The 22,020-nt window shown below is 46.8% G+C and overlaps 2 protein-coding genes and 1 long non-coding RNA gene across 6 annotated transcripts; 2 read left to right on the top strand and 1 right to left on the bottom strand.

The window, feature by feature from the left end:
- The first annotated feature begins 277 nt into the window (after nucleotides 1–277).
- Nucleotides 278–3,549, top strand: LOC129839772 (lipopolysaccharide-induced tumor necrosis factor-alpha factor homolog). Its single transcript, XM_055907411.1, has 4 exons — nucleotides 278–589; nucleotides 1,270–1,371; nucleotides 1,984–2,134; nucleotides 2,478–3,549. Exons 1-4 carry the CDS (start codon nucleotides 331–333, stop codon nucleotides 2,581–2,583), a joined length of 618 nt encoding a protein of 205 aa, XP_055763386.1. The 5' UTR covers nucleotides 278–330; the 3' UTR covers nucleotides 2,584–3,549.
- Nucleotides 3,550–10,491: 6,942 nt separating this feature from the next.
- LOC129839776 (uncharacterized) lies at nucleotides 10,492–14,569 on the top strand. The gene is made up of 3 exons (XR_008757074.1): nucleotides 10,492–10,532; nucleotides 14,025–14,175; nucleotides 14,313–14,569. It is a non-coding gene; the product is annotated as an uncharacterized LOC129839776 (long non-coding RNA).
- Nucleotides 14,570–16,520: 1,951 nt separating this feature from the next.
- Nucleotides 16,521–22,015, bottom strand: LOC129839770 (uncharacterized). 4 transcript variants are annotated; one of them, XR_008757070.1, is made up of 3 exons: nucleotides 18,853–19,532; nucleotides 17,913–18,037; nucleotides 16,521–17,738 (listed from the first exon to the last, which is right to left on the bottom strand). XR_008757070.1 is itself a non-coding variant. In XM_055907409.1 (3 exons), the coding sequence occupies exons 2-3, from the start codon at nucleotides 17,997–17,999 to the stop codon at nucleotides 17,127–17,129; spliced, it is 699 nt and encodes a 232-aa protein (XP_055763384.1). In that variant the 5' UTR covers nucleotides 18,000–18,037; nucleotides 21,926–22,015; the 3' UTR covers nucleotides 16,521–17,126. The 4 variants fall into 4 exon arrangements, 1 of the variants encoding a protein (XP_055763384.1); XR_008757071.1 differs by having other exon boundaries at nucleotides 18,947–19,532; XM_055907409.1 differs by lacking the exon at nucleotides 18,853–19,532 and adding an exon at nucleotides 21,926–22,015.
- Between the last annotated feature and the right edge of the window lie 5 nt (nucleotides 22,016–22,020).

Here is a 22,020-nt window from a genome sequence, read left to right as displayed (position 1 = left end):
TGCCCGGTTGAATACAGGGGTGTGTATCATTGTTATAAGCAACAGCTTGAACAAGAAGTGTGTGTGTATGTGTATGTGTGTGTGTGTGTGTGTGTGTGTGTGTGTGTGTGTGTGTGTGTGTGTGTGTGTGTGTGTGTGTGTGTGTGTGTGTGTGTGTGTGTGTGTGTGTGTGTGTGTGTGTGTGTGTGTGTGTGTGTGAGTGAGTGAAAGAAGACAGGTGAGAGAGATAGGGGGGAGAGAAGGTGGGGGCAGAGATATGTTTTCTCAATGTGATATTTTCATAAGGTGCTCACTGTCTTCCTCTCTCTCTCTCACTTCCCCCCAGACAGTATGGAGAAGAGCCAGTATGGACCCCCGCAGGACGTGTCTGCTCCCCCCTACCCCGGCCTCCCAGCGGGCTACCAGGGAAGTGGAGGGGGAACAGCCTACCCCCCTCAGCCTGGCTACCAGGGAAGTGGCGGGGGAACCGCCTACCCCCCTCAGCCTGGCTACCAGGGAAGTGGCGGGGGAACCGCCTACCCCCCTCAGCCTGGCTACCAGGGAAGTGGAGGGGGAACAGCCTACCCCCCTCAGCCTGGCTTCCAGGGAGGTATGAGATCAGATCTACACTGATACTCTTAGGGACAGTTTAAGCTTACACTCCTAGAAAATAAGGTGATGTCTAGAACTTGAAAGGGTCATACGACTGTCCCCATAGGAGAACCCTTTGAAGAGCTTTTCAGACCAGGACTAGGTTTCATCTGTGTTCAAGAAACCAGACCTTATTCTTTATGTATTATGTATATTAAAATGTTCCTGGAGAGCAACTCCCTTCAAAGTGTTTTCATTAAGCGTTTTGGAAGTGTCTGTTACGATAGCCATAGATGTCATGAACATCATTGTTAAGGGCTGGCCAACCACTCTGTATCCCTGGGTTTGTGTTCGCATAATACTGGCCAACCACTCTGTATCCCTGGGATTGTGGTCCCATAATGCTGGCCAACCACTCTGTATCTCTGGGTTTGTGTTCCTGTAATGCTGGCCAACCACTCTGTATCCCTGGGTTTGTGTTCCTATAATGCTGGCCAACCACTCTGTATCCCTGGGTTTGTGTTCCCATAATGCTGACCAACCACTCTGTATCTCTGGGTTTGTGTTCCCATAACGCTGGCCAACCACTCTGTATCCCTGGGTTTCTGTTCCCATAATGCTGGCCAACCACTCTGTATCCCTGGGTTTGTGATAAATGACACAGTGTATTGATGTATTTATTTATCCCTTATTTATCAGGTCCCCAACCCGGCATGTACCCACCACCTCCCCAACCCGGCATGTACCCACCACCTCCCCAATACGGCACGAGCATGGCACAACCTACAAACGCCCCCAGTGGTGAGTCACACACACACTGAAGAAAACTCCTAACTGTGTGACCAAAACTACATCAATCGGGTACCCCTACTCCTACCCCGTGAAAAGAGAACCAAGTTGTACACACACAAGGTATTGGCTGGACGTCCTGGCCATAGCAACCCTTCTAATCCTCTACCCTCTGTGGGGGTGTGAAATATAGAACAAAGAACACAATTTTGGGGGGGCCTAATTGGTTGTATCCACTTCTGTTCTGTTATATTGTGTATTTTCCGGTTCTGTCCAGTTCCATCCAGACTATCCAATGCTATCTGGTTCTGACCAGTATTTCCCTCTCCCTACAGTAACCTGGGTGGTGGTGATTCTTTCTAGTCTTGTCCAGTTCTATCCAATTCTATGAAGTTCTATCCAGTTTTATCTGGTTTTAACCAGTATTCTCTTCCTTCTGCAGTAACCCAGGTGGTGGTTCTGTCCTGTTCTAACCAGTATTCTCTTCCCTCTGCAGTAACCCAGGTGGTGGTTCTGTCCTGTTCTATCTGGATCTAACCAGTATTCTCTTCCTTCTGCAGTAACCCAGGTGGTGGTTCTGTCCTGTTCTATCTGGTTCTAACCAGTATTCTCCTCCCTCTGCAGTAACCCAGGTGGTGGTGATGCAGCAGCTGCTGCCTAGAGACGTACCCGGCCAGATGACGTGTCCCCACTGTCAGGTCCCGGTTCTGACAGAGACCACACACACCCCTGGACTGCGCACCTGGGTCCTCTGTGGAGTCCTCGGCGTCTTAATGTAAGTTGGTACACGTGGCAAACATTATTTTTTCTCTCTCTCATAAACAGCAAAGATGTCATCCAGACGTGGCAGGGGGTATTGGTCCACATGCAACATTGAATTCACAGTACAGATGGATACACACACTGAATCCCTTCTCTCTCTCTCTCTCTCTCTCTACCCCACCTCTCTCTCTCTCTCTCTCTCTCTCTCTCTCTCTCTCTCTCTCTCTCTCTCTCTACCCCACCTCTCTGTCTCTGTCTCTCTCTCTCTACCCCACCTCTCTGTCTGTATCTCTCTCTCTCTCTCTACCCCACCTCTCTGTCTCTGTCTCTGTCTCTCTGTCGCTCTCCTTCTCTAGGTGCTGGCCATGCTGTTTGATTCCGTTCTGTGTTGACTCCTGTAAGGATGTAGAACACCACTGCCCCAACTGCAAGAGAGTGATCCACATCCACAAACACATGTGAACAGACCAAGATGAGACGTCTGCCACAAAGTGATCCACATCCACAACTAGCCCCGGCCCACAGATACTGCTGCCACAAAGTGATCCATACCAATACACCACTACTCTACACCACTAGTCTACACTACACCACTAGTCTACACTACACCGCTAGTCTACACTACACCGCTAGTCTACATCACAACTCTACACCTCTACACCACTAGTCTACACTACACCACTAGTCTACACTACATCACTAGTCTACATCAGAACTCTACACCACTAGTAGATCAAGAACGCTTTTAGTACCTGAGTAATGGTGACTCATTTCCAACCATAACACACACACACACATACACACACACACACACACACACACACACACACACACACACACACACACACACATACTTGTGAAGCAACGTGCTCCTCATGAAAATATAAATATCTGTGGTGAGAAGTCACAGTGTAAAGACAATAGTCTGTCTGTGGCTGAAATGACTACTGGAAGACCAGCTTAACATTGACTAGTGTCAGTGTGTAACAAGCTAAGGTCACTTCTAGCAGACCTTTTACACTGATTGTAATGTATGTTTTCTTTCATTCTGTATTTGTATTGACGTTGGTATCGATTGGTTGTTGGGTTTTTTAAAGGCACAGTCCACAGTTGAAACAATAAAAAAGCTGAACCCCGCCTCTGTTTTTGTAAAAAGCTGTGGGATGGGGCTGGAGAAATGTAACCGCTCTCAAAGACAGAGCTATGCATGCAATGACTGACCATCCAACGTTATAGCTTTATCCAAGTTTTGAGGCTATACGGTGTTTGTTTACATGTACAAACATTGGAGCAAAACAAGCTTATATGTTGGGTTCTGATGGGGTACAACAGTTGAACTAAGCACAAGAAGCAGTCATAAGTTATATTCTTCTAGATCAAAAAATGGATGTATTAACTGCGGATTGCCCCTTTAATTGATTAACAATAATTGTTCTAATAAAGTTAATAACTTTGACTTTTGAGACGATAGTGGCCCTTGTTTCCAGAAACACACATATACACTTTAAAATATTTCTTTCTAAAATGTATTCACCTGAAAAAAGGCCTGTGTTAGGTGTTCTAATGACCTTTCTTCCAAACACCAATGGACCAATGTTAGTAAAGAAATGACTGTCTGGTCTGCATTATGTTCTAATAGTCTAACTGAAGATGAGTCATGGTGATAATAGGCTGCTCATGCATGGTTAATGCTCTCTGCTGGCTACTAGGTTTTCTGTCTTCTCACTAACAAACGTATTTTCCACAACGTTGTTTATCGAGAACTATTTCCCCTCAAAACACACACACACACACACACTAACACACACACACACTAACACACACACACACACACTAACACAAACAAACACACACACTAACACACTAACACACACACACACCCACACACTAACACACACACACTAACACAGCATATTCCCACCTCTTCACTTTAAAACCCTTTAGTAAGTCAGAGGTCTCTGGTCTATTGATGGGAATCAGTGTCTTCAGGTCTGCGTCCCAAATGACATCCTGTTCCCTAGGTACAGGAGTGCACTGCATTTGACCAGGGCTCATTGTCATTTGGGAAACACCCCTGGTGTGAGTGGAATTTAGTGTTTCCTGTTATACTGGGATTCGTCGTCACACAGTGATGATGCAATTACACTGGAACTAGTGATTGACCAACAGGTGTAGTTATTTTCCATCAGGCTTGTGTTCACTATTCAGCCACTTAAGATAACGTTGTTATCTCATCTGCCTCACACCTTCCTCATTCCTCCCCTCTGTGTGTGCTCTCGTTCTCGCTCTCTTTTCTACGTGGTTCACTTTCTCACGGTCTCGAGGGGGTAGCAGCTCTGATCTTTAGCTCCACACAGTCCACAGTACCTCGTCTCCTCCAGGACTCCAGTCCACAGTACCTCGTCTCCTCCAGGACTCCAGTCCACAGTACCTCGTCTCCTCCAGGACTCCAGTCCACAGTACCTCGTCTCCTCCAGGACTCCAGTCCACAGTACCTCGTCTCCTCCAGGACTCCAGTCCACAGTACCTCGTCTCCTCCAGGACTCCAGTCCACAGTACCTCGTCTCCTCCAGGTCTCCAGTCCACAGTACCTCGTCTCCTCTAGGACTCCAGTCCACAGTACCTCGTCTCCTCCAGGACTCCAGTCCACAGTACCTCGTCTCCTCCAGGACTCCAGTCCACAGTACCTCGTCTCCTCCAGGGCTCCAGTCCATAGTACCTAATCTCCTCCAGGACTCCAGTCCACAGTACCTCGTCTCCTCCAGGGCTCCAGTCCACAGTACCTCGTCTCCTCCAGGACTCCAGTCCACAGTACCTCGTCTCCTCCAGGACTCCAGTCCACAGTACCTCATCTCCTCCAGGGCTCCAGTCCACAGTACCTCGTCTCCTCCAGGGCTGCAGTCCACAGTACCTCGTCTCCTCCAGGACTCCAGTCCACAGTACCTCGTCTCCTCCAGGACTCCAGTCCACAGTACCTCGTCTCCTCCAGGGCTCCAGTCCACAGTACCTCGTCTCCTCCAGGGCTCCAGTCCACAGTACCTCGTCTCCTCCAGGACTCCAGTCCACAGTACCTCGTCTCCTCCAGGGCTCCAGTCCACAGTATCTCGTCTCCTCCAGGACTCCAAAAAGGTAAGGGGCTGTCTCTCTGCTCGAGGCTGGGTAAGGGTGCTCTCAGTTGAGGGGTTTCAGAGTGCTTCTTTGCAGAATATAATAAAATATGAAAGAGTTGTGTGTAGGACTAGGAATATCTGTGTTTGTTTTGTGTGTGTTGCTACGTGAGAAGGAAAAGACTTAGAAGAGGGGTGTTTTTTAAATTGGTTTAGAGAACAGCACCAGTCACCCTACCTTCTAACTCTGTCTTGGTGCCTAATGATAGATGTGTACACACAGACAGAGCTGTTAGATGTGTACACACAGACAGCGCTGTTAGATGTGTACACACAGACAGCGCTGTTAGATGTGTACACACAGACAGCGCTGTTAGATGTGTACACACAGACAGCGCTGTTAGATGTGTACACACAGACAGCGCTGTTAGATGTGTACACACAGACAGCGCTGTTAGATGTGTACACAGACAGCGCTGTTAGATGTGTACACACAGACAGCGCTGTTAGATGTGTACACACAGACAGAGGCAAACTGTACTTACATTTACATTTAAGTCATTTAGCAGACGCTCTTATCCAGAGCGACTTACAAATTGGTGCATTCACCTTATGATATCCAGTGGAACAACCACTTTACAATAGTGCATCTAACTCTTTTAAGGGGGGGGGGGGGGGGGGGGGGGGGTTAGAAGGATTACTTTATCCTATCCTAGGTATTCCTTAAAGAGGTGGGGTTTCAGGTGTCTCCGGAAGGTCTGATTGACTCCGCTGACCTGGCGTCGTGAGGGAGTTTGTTCCACCATTGGGGTGCCAGAGCAGCAAACAGTTTTGACTGGGCTGAGCGGGAACTGTACTTCCTCAGAGGTAGGGAGGCGAGCAGGCCAGAGGTGCAGGCCAGAGGTGGATGAACGCAGTGCCCTTGTTTGGTTGTAGGGCCTGATCAGAGCCTGAAGGTACGGAGGTGCCGTTCCCCTCACAGCTCCGTAGGCAAGCACCATGGTCTTGTAGCGGATCCGAGCTTCAACTGGAAGCCAGTGGAGAGAGTGGAGGAGCGGGGTGACGTGAGAGAACTTGGGCAGGTTGAACACCAGACGGGCTGCGGCGTTCTGGATGAGTTGTAGGGGTTTAATGGCACAGGCAGGGAGCCCAGCCAACAGCGAGTTGCAGTAATCCAGACGGGAGATGACAAGTGCCTGGATTAGGACCTGCGCCGCTTCCTGTGTGAGGCAGGGTCGTACTCTGCAAATGTTGTAGAGCATGAACCTACAGGAACGGGTCACCGCCTTGATGTTAGTTGAGAACGACAGGGTGTTGTCCAGGATCACGCCAAGGTTCTTAGCACTCTGGGAGGAGGACACAATGGAGTTGTCAACCGTGATGGCGAGATCACGGAACGGGCAGTCCTTCCCCGGGAGGAAGAGCAGCTCCGTCTTGCCGAGGTTCAGCTTGAGGTGGTGATCCGTCATCCACACTGATATGTCTGCCAGACATGCAGAGATGCGATTCGCCACCTGGTTATCAGAAGGGGGAAAGGAGAAGATTCATTGTGTGTCATCTGCATAGCAATGATAGGAGAGACCATGTGAAGATATGACAGAGCCAAGTGACTTGGTGTATAGCGAGAATAGGAGAGGGCCTAGAACAGAGCCCTGGGGGACACCAGTGGTGAGAGCACGTGGTGCGGAGACAGATTCTCGCCACGCCACCTGGTAGGAGCGACCTGTCAGGTAGGACGCAATCCAAGCGTGGGCCGCGCCGGAGATGCCCAACTCGGAGAGGGTGGAGAGGAGGATCTGATGATTCACAGTATCAAAGGCAGCCGATAGGTCTAGAAGGATGAGAGCAGAGGAGAGTTAGCTTTAGCAGTGCGGAGCGCCTCCGTGACACAGAGAAGAGCAGTCTCAGTTGAATGACTAGTCTTGAAACCTGACTGATTTGGATCAAGAAGGTCATTCTGAGAGAGATAGCAGGAGAGCTGGCCAAGGACGGCACGTTCAAGAGTTTTGGAGAGAAAAGAAAGAAGGGATACTGGTCTGTAGTTGTTGACATCAGAGGGATCGAGTGTAGGTTTTTTCAGAAGGGGTGCAACTCTCGCTCTCTTGAAGACGGAAGGGACGTAGCCAGCGGTCAAGGATGAGTTGATGAGCGAGGTGAGGTAAGGGAGAAGGTCTCCGGAAATGGTCTGGAGAAGAGAGGAGGGGATAGGGTCAAGCGGGCAGGTTGTTGGGCGGCCGGCCGTCACAAGACGCGAGATTTCATCTGGAGAGAGAGGGGAGAAAGAGGTCAAAGCACAGGGTAGGGCAGTGTGAGCAGAACCAGTGGTGTCGTTTGACTTAGCAAACGAGGATCGGATGTCGTCGTCCTTCTTTTCAAAATGGTTGACGAAGTCATCTGCAGAGAGGAAGGAGGGGGTGGGGGTGGGAGGAGGATTCAGAAGGGAGGAGAAGGTGGCAAAGAGCTTCCTAGGGTTAGAGGCAGATGCTTGGAATTTAGAGTGGTAGAAAGTGGCTTTAGCAGCAGAGACAGAAGAGGAGAATGTAGAGAGGAGGCAGTGAAAGGATGCCAGGTCCGCAGGGAGGCGAGTTTTCCTCCATTTCCGCTCGGCTGCCCGGAGCCCTGTTCTGTGAGCTCGCAATGAGTCGTCGAGCCACGGAGCAGGAGGGGAGGACCGAGCCGGCCTGGAGGATAGGGGACATAGAGAGTCAAAGGATGCAGAAAGGGAGGAGAGGAGGGTTGAGGAGGCAGAATCAGGAGATAGGTTGGAGAAGGTTTGAGCAGAGGAAAGAGATGATAGGATGGAAGAGGAGAGAGTAGCGGGGGGGGGAGAGCGAAGGTTGGGACGGCGCGATACCATCCGAGTAGGGGCAGTGTGGGAAGTGTTGGATGAGAGCGAGAGGGAAAAGGATACAAGGTAGTGGTCGGAGACTTGGAGGGGAGTTGCAATGAGATTAGTGGAAGAACAGCATCTAGTAAAGATGAGGTCAAGCGTATTGCCTGCCTTGTGAGTAGGGGGGGAAGGTGAGAGGGTGAGGTCAAAAGAGGAGAGGAGTGGAAAGAAGGAGGCAGAGAGGAATGAGTCAAAGGTAGACGTGGGGAGGTTAAAGTCACCCAGAACTGTGAGAGGTGAGCCATCCTCAGGAAAGGAACTTATCAAGGCGTCAAGCTCATTGATGAACTCTCTAAGGGAACCTGGAGGGCGATAAATGATAAGGATGTTAAGCTTGAAAGGGCTGGTAACTGTGACAGCATGGAATTCAAAGGAGGCGATAGACAGATGGGTCAGGGGAGAAGGAGAGAATGTCCACTTGGGAGAGATGAGGATCCCAGTGCCACCACCCCGCTGACCAGAAGCTCTCTGGGTGTGCGAGAACACGTGGGCAGACGAGGAGAGAGCAGTAGGAGTAGCAGTGTTATCTGTGGTAATCAATGTTTCCGTCAGTGCCAAGAAGTCGAGGGACTGGAGGGAAGCATAGGCTGAGATGAACTCTGCCTTGTTGGCCGCAGATCGGCAGTTCCAGAGGCTGCCGGAGACCTGGAACTCCACGTGGGTCGTGCGCGCTGGGACCACCAGGTTAGAGTGGCAGCGGCCACGCGGTGTGAAGCGTTTGTATGGTCTTTGCAGAGAGGAGAGAAGAGGGATAGACAGACACATAGTTGACAGGCTACAGAAGAGGCTACGCTAATGCAAAGGAGATTGGAATGACAAGTGGACTACACATCTCGAATGTTCAGAAAGTTAAGCTTACGTTGCAAAAAATCTTATTGACTAAAATAATCCGGTACTGCTGGCTGGTGAAGTAGGCTAGCTAGCAGTGGCTGCGTTGTTGACTTTGTTTGAAAGTGTAGCTGGCTAGGTAACCTCGATAATTATTCTAAACTACACAATTATCTTGGATACAAAGACAGCAAAGACAACTATGTAGCTAGCTAACACTACACTAATCAAGTCGCTCCGTTGTAATGTAATAGTTTCTACAGTGCTGCTACAGTGCTGCTATTCGGTAGAAGTTGGCTAGCTGGCTAGCTAGCAGTGTTGACTAGGTAGGAGAACGGCAGCGCGGCAGACGAAAATAGCTGGCTAGCTAACCTCGATAATTACTCTAAACTACACAATTATCTTAGATAGAAAGACAGCAAAGACAACTATGTAGCTAGCTAACACTACACTAATCAAGTCGTTCCGTTGTAATGTAATAGTTTCTACAGTGCTGCTATTCGGTAGAAGTTGGCTAGCTGGCTAGCTAGCAGTGTTGACTACGTTAGAAGGACGAAAATAGCTGGCTAGCTAACCTCGATAATTACTCTAATCTACACAATTAACTACACAACTACACAATTATCTTTGATACAAAGACGGCTATGTAGCTAGCTAAGAAAAAATTGCTAAGATCAAACAAATCAAACCGTTGTACTGTAATGAAATGAAATGAAATGTAATACTACCTGTGGAGCGAAGCGAAATGCGACTACTCGCTCCAACACATCAGTGAATTTGATAGCTAACCAAACCATGATATCATTTATGGGGAAATGTCCAGCTGTTTTGTGAGATGTTGGATTAAGGAAATGAAAATAAAGCCTTGCGTAAATGATTAACTGACTAGGATGTGTGAGTTTGGGTTTCTGCCCATTGTAAATGGGTATAGTAAAGGTCAGGTTTGGGGTCAATTCGAATTGAAGTCAGTTAGTTCAGGAAGTAATCTGAAAAAATCTATATTCAATGACTTCTCAATAAAAAAAATTAAAAGATGTTAAATGTTTTACGTTTAAAAATAAAATCACTGTGTGTGTCTTTAATTCTAATTAACCTGTTTGGCATCCCTAATGGCCCCATGTTACCTTTTGTAGTGGACTACTGTTGACCAGGGCCCATAGGGTAGAGGACTACTGTTGACCAGGGCCCATAGGGTAGAGTACTACTGTTGTCCAGGGCCCATAGGGTAGTGTACTACTGTTGACCAGGGCCCATAGGGTATAGTACTACTGTTGAGCAAGGCCCATAATGTAGAGTACTACTGTTGAGCAGGGCCCATGGGGTAGTGGACTACTGTTAAGCAGGGCCCATAGTGTAGTGTTACAGATACAAGTATTCTGTGTGTATCCTGTGTATTTCTTTTCTCTCCTTCTCCCCTACTCACAGGTGACAATCATCATTCCCCAATCAGTCATCAATCAGTCGCTAATCGGAAGACACCTGCTCCTTTTCCCTTACCCAATCACAACCGCTCAATCTCTCTGTAAATGCCATATGTTTGTAGATATCTTGTGTGGTTTAGGATACATGTCACTTTGTCCCCACCTGTGAGTATTGTTTTTGGTTATGGTGTTGGAGTGTTTGTTTGATGGTGGGAAAAGGGTGTAACCAGACAGGTCGCCCATGGGCAAACACTACCCGTAGGTAAACTGTTAAATATACTAGTTAGAACTGGGCGGACCACCCCCTGTATTATTGGTTAGTTAGCTGTTGTTGAAATAGTCAAGTCTAGTTTAGGGGTGTTTTTGGATTATTATTCATTCTTTCCTTGGGTCCAACTCAGCCCCTTTTCCTGCCCCCCCTTACCGTGTGTTTAGAAATAAAACCTGAGTGTTTGACAGTAATTAAGTTGTCTGTGTTATTTCGTTCTCACCGTTACTTTGTCACTGTTACACTTTGCATGAGTTATGTTACGGGTCTCGTTACCATCCCCCCCTAGACTGTCGGGCCAAAGGGATTCATAACAGGTAGTGGACTACTGTTGACCAGGGCCCATAGGGTAGGACACTACTGTTGACCAGGGCCCATAGGGTAGTATACTACTGTTGACCAGGGCCCATAGGGTAGTGTACTACTGTTGACCAGGGCCCATAGGGTAGAGTACTACTGTTGACCAGGGCCCATAGGGTAGAGTACTACTGTTGACCAGGGCCCATAGGGTAGAGTACTACTGTTGACCAGGGCCCATAGGGTAGAATACTACTGTTGACCAGGGCCCATAGGGTAGAGTACTACTCTTGACCAGGGCCCATAGGGTAGAGTACTACTCTTGACCAGGGCCCATAGGGTAGAGTACTACTGTTGACCAGGGTCCATAGGGTATAGTACTACTGTTGACCAGGGTCCATGGGGTAGAGTACTACTGTTGACCAGGGCCCATAGGGTAGAGTACTACTGTTGACCAGGGCCCATGGGGTAGAAGACTACTGTTGACCAGGGTCCATGGGGTAGAAGACTACTGTTGACCAGGGCCCATAGGGTGGAGTACTACTGTTGACCAGGGCCCATAGGGTAGAATACTACTGTTGACCAGGGTCCATAGGGTAGAGGACTACTGTTGACCAGGGCCCATAGGGTAGAGGACTACTGTTGACCAGGGCCCATAGGGTAGAGGACTACTGTTGACCAGGGCCCATAGGGTAGAGGACTACTGTTGACCAGGGCCCATAGGGTAGAGGACTACTGTTGACCAGGGCCCATAGGGTAGAGTACTACTGTTGACCAGGGCCCATAGGGTAGAGTACTACTGTTGACCAGGGCCCATAGGGTAGAGTACTACTGTTGACCAGGGCCCATAGGGTAGAGTACTACTGTTGACCAGGGCCCATAGGGTAGAGTACTACTGTTGACCAGGGCCCATAGGGTAGAGTACTACTGTTGACCAGGGCCCATAGGGTAGAATACTACTGTTGACCAGGGCCCATAGGGTAGAATACTACTGTTGACCAGGGCCCATAGGGTAGAATACTACTGTTGACCAGGGCCCATAGGGTAGAATACTACTGTTGACCAGGGCCCATAGGGTAGAATACTACTGTTGACCAGGGCCCATAGGGTAGAGTACTACTGTTGACCAGGGCCCATAGGGTAGAGTACTACTGTTGACCAGGGCCCATGGGGTAGAAGACTACTGTTGACCAGGGTCCATGGGGTAGAAGACTACTGTTGACCAGGGTCCATGGGGTAGAAGACTACTGTTGACCAGGGTCCATGGGGTAGAAGACTACTGTTGACCAGGGCCCATGGGGTAGAAGACTACTGTTGACCAATAGAGAAGGTGGGGGCAGAGACATGTGTTTTCTAAATGTGAAAACACAGCACCAGTCACACTACCTTTTAACTCTGTCTTGGTGCCTAATGTTTGACAGAGCTGTTAGATGTGTACACACAGAGTGGAAAACTGTACTCACACATCAGTGAATTTGATAGCTAACCAAACCATGATAGGGTAGAATACCCAGGGACCATTATGTGGACATGTCCAGCTGTTCTGTGAGATGTTGGATTAAGGAAATGAAAATGAATCCTTGTGTAAATGTTTAACTGACTAGGGTGTGTGAGTTATGGTTCCTGCCCTTGGTAAATGGGTATAGTAAAGGTCAGGTTTGGGGTCAATTTGAATTGAGGTCAGTCAGTTCAGAAAGTAATCTGAAATAATCTATATTCAATGACTTCTCAATAAATGGAAGAGGAGAAGCTACTTTAAAAAAAAGTTGTAACATTTTGTATTTAAAATTCAAAACACTTCCTGAAATGGGTGTCTTTAATTCTATTAAGCCCACTGTTGACCAGGGCCCATAGGGTAGTGTACTACTGTTGACCAGGGCCCATGGGGTAGTGTACTACTGTTGACCAGGGCCCATGGGGTAGTGTACTACTGTTGACCAGGGCCCATGGGGTAGTGTACTACTGTTGACCAGGGCCCATGGGGTAGTGTACTACTGTTGACCAGGGCCCATGGGGTAGTGTACTACTGTTGACCAGGGCCCATGGGGTAGAGTACTACTGTTGACCAGGGCCCATGGGGTAGTGTACTACTGTTGACCAGGGCCCATGGGGTAGTGTACTACTGTTGACCAGGGCCCATGGGGTAGTGTACTACTGTTGACCAGGGCCCATAGGACTCCGGTTATTAAAAGTAGTGAACGACAGTATATAGGGAATAGGCTGTTCCCTCTAATGTTTTCATCACTGAGCAAATTTCAGGTCTGCTGAGCGTAACCTTCAACATTCTGTTTAACTTCTGGTGCATGTTTACTGTGAGCACTGAGGCTGTACCCACTTTAGGTTAGTTTTAACCAGGGGCGCAACTTTCACTGGGGACATGTCCCCCCACATTCTGAAATTCCATTTGGAACCCCCCAGTTTTATCATTGGAATGTGATACAAAATGAGGCAACGGTGTGCTTTAGGACCATGCGGACGCCTCCGAGCCGTCAGGTAGGTTGTTTACAGTGTTTATCCGAGTGGATAAAAATAATACAACTATGTCCCCCCACTTATAAAACCAAAGTTGCGCCCCTGGTTTTAACAGTGACATTGACTGCAGGACAGGCCTGCCTCTGTATTTTGTATTGTCAATTGATGTGTCATTGTAGATTGACACTTAAACGTTTTCTAACTGACTCTAACTGTTGATCATTCACCAGTAACATAGACCAGGGTTAGGGTTATAGCAACCCTTCTAATCCTCTACCCTCTGTGGGGGTGTGAAATATAGAACAAAGAACACAATTTTGGGGGGGGCCTAATTGGTTATATCCTGTTCTGTTCTGTTATATTGTGTATTGTCCGGTTCTGCCCAGTTCTATCTGGTTCTGACCAGTATTTCCCTCTCCCTACAGTAACCTGGGTGGTGGTGATTCTTTCAAGTTCTATCTGGATCTAACCAGTATTCTCTTCCCTCTGCAGTAACCCAGGTGGTGGTTCTGTCCAGTTCTATCTGGTTCTAACCAGTATTCTCCTCCCTCTGCAGTAACCCAGGTGGTGGTTCTGTCCAGTTCTATCTGGTTCTAACCAGTATTCTCCTCCCTCTGCAGTAACCCAGGTGGTGGTGATGCAGCAGCTGCTGCCTAGAGACGTACCCGGCCAGATGACGTGTCCCCACTGTCAGGTCCCGGTTCTGACAGAGACCACACACACCCCTGGACTGCGCACCTGGGTCCTCTGTGGAGTCCTCGGCGTCTTAATGTAAGTTGGTACACGTGGCAAACATTATTTTTCTCTCTCTCATAAATACACATACACTGTAGAGATGGGTACACACACTGAATCCCTTCTCTCGCTCTACCCCAACTCCGTCTCTGTCTCTCTCTCTCTCTCTCTAGGTGCTGGCCATGCTGTTTGATTCCGTTCTGTGTTGACTCCTGTAAGGACGTAGAACACCACTGCCCCAACTGCAAGAGAGTGATCCACATCCACAAACACATGTGAACAGACCAAGATGACACCTGCCACAAAGTGATCCACATCCACAACTAGCCCCGGCCCACAGCCACTGCTGCCACAAAGTGATCCATTCCAATACACCATTACTCTACTCTACACTACACCACTAGTCTACACTACACCACTAGTCTACACTACACCGCTAGTCTACACTACACCGCTAGTCTACACTACACCGCTAGTCTACACTACACCGCTAGTCTACACTACACCGCTAGTCTACACTACACCGCTAGTCTACATCACAACTCTACACCACTAGTCTACACTACACCACTAGTCTACACTACACCACTAGTCTACACTACACCGCTAGTCTACACTACACCGCTAGTCTACACTACACCGCTAGTCTACATCACAACTCTACACCACTAGTCTACACTACACCACTAGTCTACACTACACCACTAGTCTACACTACACCACTAGTCTACACTACACCACTAGTCTACACTACACCACTAGTTTACACTACACCACTAGTTTACACTACACCACTAGTTTACACTACACCACTAGTTTACACTACACCACTAGTCTACATCACAACTCTATACCACTAGTCTACTCTATACCACTAGTCTACATCACAACTCTACACCACTAGTTTACACTACACCACTAGTCTACACTACACCACTAGTCTACATCACAGCTCTACACCACTAGTCTACTCTATACCACTAGTCTACATCACAACTCTACACCACTAGTTTACTCTACACCACTAGTTTACTCTACACCACTAGTTTACTCTACACCACTAGTTTACACTACACCACTAGTTTACACTACACCACTAGTCTACATCACAACTCTACACCACTAGTCTACACTACACCACTAGTCTACACTACACCACTAGTTTACACTACACCACTAGTTTACACTACACCACTAGTTTACACTACACCACTAGTCTACACTACACCACTAGTCTACACTACACCACTAGTTTACACTACACCACTACTCTATACCACTAGTCCACATCACAGCTCTACACCACTAGTCTACACCACTAGTAGGTCAAGAACGCTTTTAGTACCTGAGTAATGGTGACTCATTTCCAACCATAACACACACACACACACATACTTGTGAAGCAACGTGCTCCTCATGAAAATATAAATATCTGTGGTGAGAAGTCACAGTGTAAAGACAATAGTCTGTCTGTGGCTGAGATGACTACTGGAAGATCAGCTTAATATTGACTAGTGTCAGTGTGTAACAAGCTAAGGCCACTTCTAGCAGACCTTTTACACTGATTGTAATGTATGTTTTCTTTCATTCTGTATTTGTATTGACATTGGTATCTATTGGTTGTTGGGTTTTTTAAAGGCACAGTCCACAGTTGAAACAATAAAAAAGCTGAACCCCGCCTCTGTTTTTGTAAAAAGCTGCGGGATGGGGCTGGAGAAATGTAACTGCTCTCAAAGACAGAGCTATGCATGCAATGACTGACCATCCAACGTTATAGCTTTATCCATGTTTTGAGGCTATACAGTGTTTGTTTACATTTACAAACATTGGAGCAAAACCAGCTTATATTTTGGGTTCTGATGGGGTACAACAGTTGAACTAAGCACAAAAGCAGTCATAAGTTATATTCTTCAAGATCCCAAAAAATAATGTATTAACTGTGGATTGCCCCTTTAATTGATTAACAATAATTGTTCTAATAAAGTTAATAATAACTTTGACTTTTGAGACGATAGTGGCCCTTGTTTCCAGAAACACACACTTTAATATTTCTTTCTAAAATGTATTCATCTGAAAAAAGGCCTGTGTTAGGTGTTCTAATGACCTTTTCTCCAAACACCAATGGACCAATGTTAGTAAAGTAATAACTAGTCTGCATTATGTTCTAATAATCTAACTGAAGATTACTCATCATGATGATACTGTTTGATGCTCTCTGTCTGCTCACCAAAAACCACATTTTCCAACCCCAACAATTTGTTTATCGACAACAACATAACCACTATGTCTAAATCCCCCACACACACCATACAGACACACACACACACACACCATACAGACACACGAACACACACACACACACACCATACAGACACACGATCTGTATTTCAATGTAAAGCATCTCTTTAATAATACTTCCTATAGACCCAACCAAGTGACCTCTCACCTCTGATCATGCTGTACCCTCTATGTAGCCAGTTAAGATGCGGGAGGGGTTCACCGACACAGCTGATATAACCTACAGCAGGTATTCCCAAACAAAAATGTGATTCACATTTCAAAAACACGTTTTATATGTAAGATGGTTAAATAAATAGCAAATTTATTGAATTTATTATATTATTTTGTGCCCTTGTCCTATAAGAGCTCTTTGTCAATTCCCATGAGCCAGGTTGTGACAAACTCACACTCATTCTTATGTTTAAGAAATGTATCATATAGTGTGTGTGTGGCAGGCTTACAATGATGGCAAAAAACAACATTTGAGAGTGTGCTGACCCTGGTGCTAGAGGGGGTACAGCTGGAGGTTGAATGTTTGAAGGGGTACAGGACTATAAAAAGTTTGGGAACCACTGACCTAGAGGATTATGGGAGAAAGGGATGGAGTGAAGGAGACTTAGAGAAAATAAGTCAGAGACTTATTGAATAACTGCAGTTGACATAGCTAAGTAAATGGAAGAATACACTTATTGCAATGTGGATGGCTCTTAAAAGAGCCTTTGGTTGTGCATAGTGTAGTCTGGTGTTGCCAGGGAACAGCATCCTCTTTGAAGAAGTAGGAGGTGAAGGTCTCCTGCACAGATTGCCTCCTGTGCTGCGTTGTTGGCCCCCATCCTGGCAATATCCTGCAGAGCAGTAGACCTCTCCTCTGGCACATGGTGGAGAGCAGCAGTCCTCTCCTCTGGCACATGGTGGTGAGCAGCAGACCTCTCCTCTGGCACATGGTGGTGAGCAGCAGACCTCTCCTCTGGCACATGGTGGTGAGCAGCAGACCTCTCCTCTGGCACATGGTGGTGAGCAGCAGACCTCTCCTCTGGCACATGGTGGAGAGCAGCAGACCTCTCCTCTGGCACATGGTGGTGAGCAGCAGACCTCTCCTCTGGCACATGGTGGTGAGCAGCAGACCTCTCCTCTGGCACATGGTGGAGAGCTGCAGGTCCCCTCCTGTTCATCATCATGAAGTTATGCAGGACACAGGTAGCCTTCACAGATGCCTGAAATCCCCCACGAGACCAGGTGGCCCTGGTCACCCAACTGTGCAGTGCCCTACACAGTGACTGTAGGCAATCGTTTTGAAGAAATCTCAAGTTGCAAGGCATCTGTAGGAATATGGAAGATAATGTCATTAGACATTTAGGTCACCAGGTCATTGTGGATTACTAAAGTATAATATATCTTATAACAAACATGATAGCATTGGATAGATGCATGTGTAGCATGTGACAACAGCAGCATCATATCAAGGATAGCGTCACAAATGAATACATAAATACCACTTGAAGCTTGATGATGACTTGATCATTTGAATCAGCTAAGGCAAAAATAAAAATGTGCACCCCAGGAACAGGACTGGGAACCATTGCTCTTCATCTGCAGACAATGTTTTACAGCTCTGTATCTGAGGACAGAAAACAGACTTCATTATACTAAAATTAGACCGCACTGAATATTATGTTACTATTATCTCCGTCCTCACTTCTTACTATGGAGTGGAACTACACAACAGTACCTGCCCAACCAGAATAGCCTACTCTACCTTCTTTAACAGTTGGAGCAGCTATCCTTTCACTCTCTTCCATGGCTGTTAGCTAGCTACCTACAAATGCATTTGGAGTTTGTTTTACAATTACATCATGATAGCCATTATGAAGTTAGGTAACTGGTGATATTTAATTCCGTTAGTCGTTGAGCGTTCTTAATGGACATTGTTAATGAAGTTGTAAGAGGTCTTATTTGTTTTTACTAACAAGCTAGCAATAAGTTGCATAGTAACAGCATCAACTAACGAATTGGAAGGATACCGTTCGTTTAGTTTCCTAAAATTAACTAATAGTATATACACTCATTTAATATGTAGTATACAGTATGTTATGGGTATTCGAACACGGGTATAGTCTTTTCCCCAAAGTGTATTTACTTACTTGAATAGGTTCATACAGCATCAATGTGGACGATTGGAAACAGGGCAGCAACGTTCGTCACCAAAGCGGTTTAAAGCACGCTACTATTTAACTGTCTTTAAACTGGTTTCCCATTTAATAACCAGATCGTCATACAAACTTACTATGTTGAATTATTGTTATAATATAAATGACGACGCGACACACAGCTTTTGTTTCTTATATCCCATATGTAGTGTTTTAGCTCTTATTATTTATATAATAAGAAAGACTCTGAATACAAGAAATTGACAATTTCAAATTCCAACATGACCTTCTTGTAGTTGCTGCAAAAGCTGATGTTGGCATTTCTGGGGTATCATGACTCTCATTCCCCACATCAAACATCCTTGGTACGTTGTAATTACGTTTCTCCGCTGGAAATACGGAGTCAGCTCCTCTCTGCCTGTAGCTGGCCATCCTGACATGGTGTAGGTGAACCCTTTTGACAAGGTCACATCTTTCCTTGTCTCCTGTTTGATAACTGTGCTTGTGACCGGTAGTGCCTCGAGCTGAGCGGTATGGAAAATGTCCACTGCATCCACACTCCTTTGTCTTTCTCTTGTACACGGCAGTCTGGATAATCCATCTGCATTTGTGTGGAGGGACGACGGCTTCAACTCAATGTCATTCATATGACTGGGAGGAACAAGGCATATCGCTGTAACCTGGCTGCTGTCATTCATATGACTGGGAGGAACAAGGCATATCGTTGTAACCTGGCTGCTGTCATTCATATGACTGGGAAGAACAAGGCATATCGTTGTAACCTGGCTGCTGTCATTCATATGACTGGGAGGAACAAGGCATATCGCTGTAACCTGGCTGCTGTCATTCATATGACTGGGAGGAACAAGGCGTATCGTTGTAACCTGGCTGCTGGCATTCCCAGAATGCCTTTCTTTGGACTGAAAATGGAAAGCAATGGCTGGTGATCCGTAACCAGAGAAACGCTTGCCATTTGGGTATGCGTGGAGTGTCTTGACGCCCCACACTAGCGCCAGTGCTTCTTTGTCGATTTGTGAGTAGTTTCTCTGCATCATTCAACGTTCGTGACGCAAATGCAACTGGCCTCTCTGACCCATCTTTCAGTGTGTGTGAAAGGACGGCCCCGCAGCCATAAGGGGACGCATCACAAGCCAACTTCACTGGCAGTTCAGGGTCGTAATGCATCAGGACCTGTTCAGATGTGATGAGCCGTTTTGCCTCAAGAAATGCAGTTTCACACTGTTCTGTCCACCGCCATGTCCTATTCTTTTCCAGGAGCTGATTTAGAGGCTGGAGTACTGCTGAAAGGTTTGGGAGGAATCTTCTGTAGTAATTGATCAGTCCAGTGAAAGATCTCACTACTGTGATATTTTGTGATCGTGGTGCCTGTACCACTGCCTCGATTTTGTCCTGTGTTTTGTGCAATCCATTGCGGTCAATTTCATGTCCACAGAAGACAATCTTGTCTTTGAAGAACTCACACTTCTGTAAGTTTGCCTGTAGACACCATACTCTTTCAGTCTTTTCAGGACCTCTTCCAGGTTAGCCAGGTGCTCTTTGTCGGTGCGTCCTGTTATGATCATGTCATCCAGGATACACTGGGTTCCTGGGATTCCTTGCAAAATCTGGTCAATAGTTCGTTGCCAAATGGATGGGGCCGATGCAATGCCAAAAACCAGGCGGTTATACCTGTATAGACCTTTGTGTGTGTTCATTGTCAGGTACTGTTTGGAGCTCTCTTCAACCGGTAGCTACAGGTAAGCCTGTTTCAGATCAATTTTACTGAAGTGTTTCCCACCAGTTAGTGCAGCAAAGATGTCATCCAGGCGTGGCAGGGGGTATTGGTCCACATGCAACATTGAATTCACAGTTACCTTGAAGTCCCCACACATTCTAACAGACCCGTCTTTCTTCACAATAGGATCTATGGGTGTGGCCCATTCGCTTCTGTCCACTTTCGTCAGGATCCCTGTATCCTGCAAGCGATCGATTTCCGCTTCCACCTTTGGTCTCAGGGAGTATGGAACAGATCTGGCTTTGCAGAATTTTGGGGTTGCGTCATCTCTCAGTACAAGTTTAGCTGTGAAGCCTTTTACTGTTCCCATCTGATCACTGTGTTGTATTTCTTCCGCAAGTGTTCCAGTGTTTGGTCGGTGCCTTTCTCTTTGGACTGGAACATGTGGAGCATTTTCAAGTCACACCAGTTCAGCTTCATTTTTGAAAGCCATTCCCTGCCAAATAATGGTGGGCCAGTTCCAGGCACCACATACAGCTGTAACTGCTGTGTTTGCCCCCCATACCGCACTCTGACCTGCAACGCCCCCATTGGGCTCAATCGCTCTCCTGAGTAGGTCTTCAGCAACACATTTGTGTTCTTCAGCATGATAGCCTTGAAGTGCTCATTGTAGACAGTAGTGGAAATTATAGACACTGCAGATCCTGTGTCCAGCTCCATTTTGAGGGGTTTGCCTTCGATATCTGGTGTCACCCATATTATGCTACTGCTGGGAGAAGTCACTGTGTTTAACTCCATTGTACCAATTCATCATCCATTGTACCAATTCATCTGAATCACTGCCACTGTTCTCTGCTAGTGCATTCACAGACCCTTTAATTATCTCAGTTTTCCTGTTGTGACTGAACTTTGCTCTGCGTGCTCTTTGAATGTGCCCCCTTCTACTGCATTTGTGACAAATTTCGTCTTTGAAACGGCAGTCCTCTGGTCTGTGACCATCTCCGTCACACCTGTTGCATTTTTCGGCCACACGTGGGCGCTGTCGGCTGCGTGAAAACTTGTGCAGGGAAGTTTGTGATAGGTCAGTATCTCTTTTACTTTGCAACTCAAATGCATCTTTAGTCGCGATTTCCATAGTCACAGCAATTTCAACAGCCTTTGCAAACGTGAGATCTGATTCTGTGAGGAAACGTTTTTACACGTTTTTGAATGTGTTCATGTTTCAGTCCACAAACAAATCTATCCCTTAATGTGTCATTTAGGTTCTCTCCAAACTGGCAATGTTCAGACAGTTTCTTCAACTCCGCTACAAATGTACTAACACCCTCCCCTCATTCTGATCTCTCTTGTGGAAACGAAAACGTTCCGCGATGAGGAGTGGTTTAGGTGATTTTGCAATATCTCCACAATCTCTGTGAATGTTTTATTTGAGGGCTTCAGAGGGGCAATCAGATCTCTTAACAAACTGTACGTTTTTGGACCAATTAAACTCAACGCTGGTTCTCTCTTGTTATCAGCAATGTCGTTTGCAATGAAGTACTGTTCCAGTCGTTCAATGTAAGTTGCCCAGTTTTCTTGCGTGTCATCAAACATCTATTTTCCCGATGCTAGCCATTCTCTTTACCTCCGGCTCCACGGGTCTTTGACCTGCCGCCCCGTTCTCGCTCTCCCCTCGTCGTCACTGCTTGCTAGCTGTTGTGCTACAGGGTCAACATCTTC

Source organism: Salvelinus fontinalis, chromosome 40 (genome assembly GCF_029448725.1).
Source record: "Salvelinus fontinalis isolate EN_2023a chromosome 40, ASM2944872v1, whole genome shotgun sequence".
In the NCBI taxonomy this organism is placed as follows: domain Eukaryota; kingdom Metazoa; phylum Chordata; class Actinopteri; order Salmoniformes; family Salmonidae; genus Salvelinus; species Salvelinus fontinalis.
Note: the sequence above shows the minus strand (reverse complement) of the source record. Positions and strands in the feature narration are given on the sequence as shown.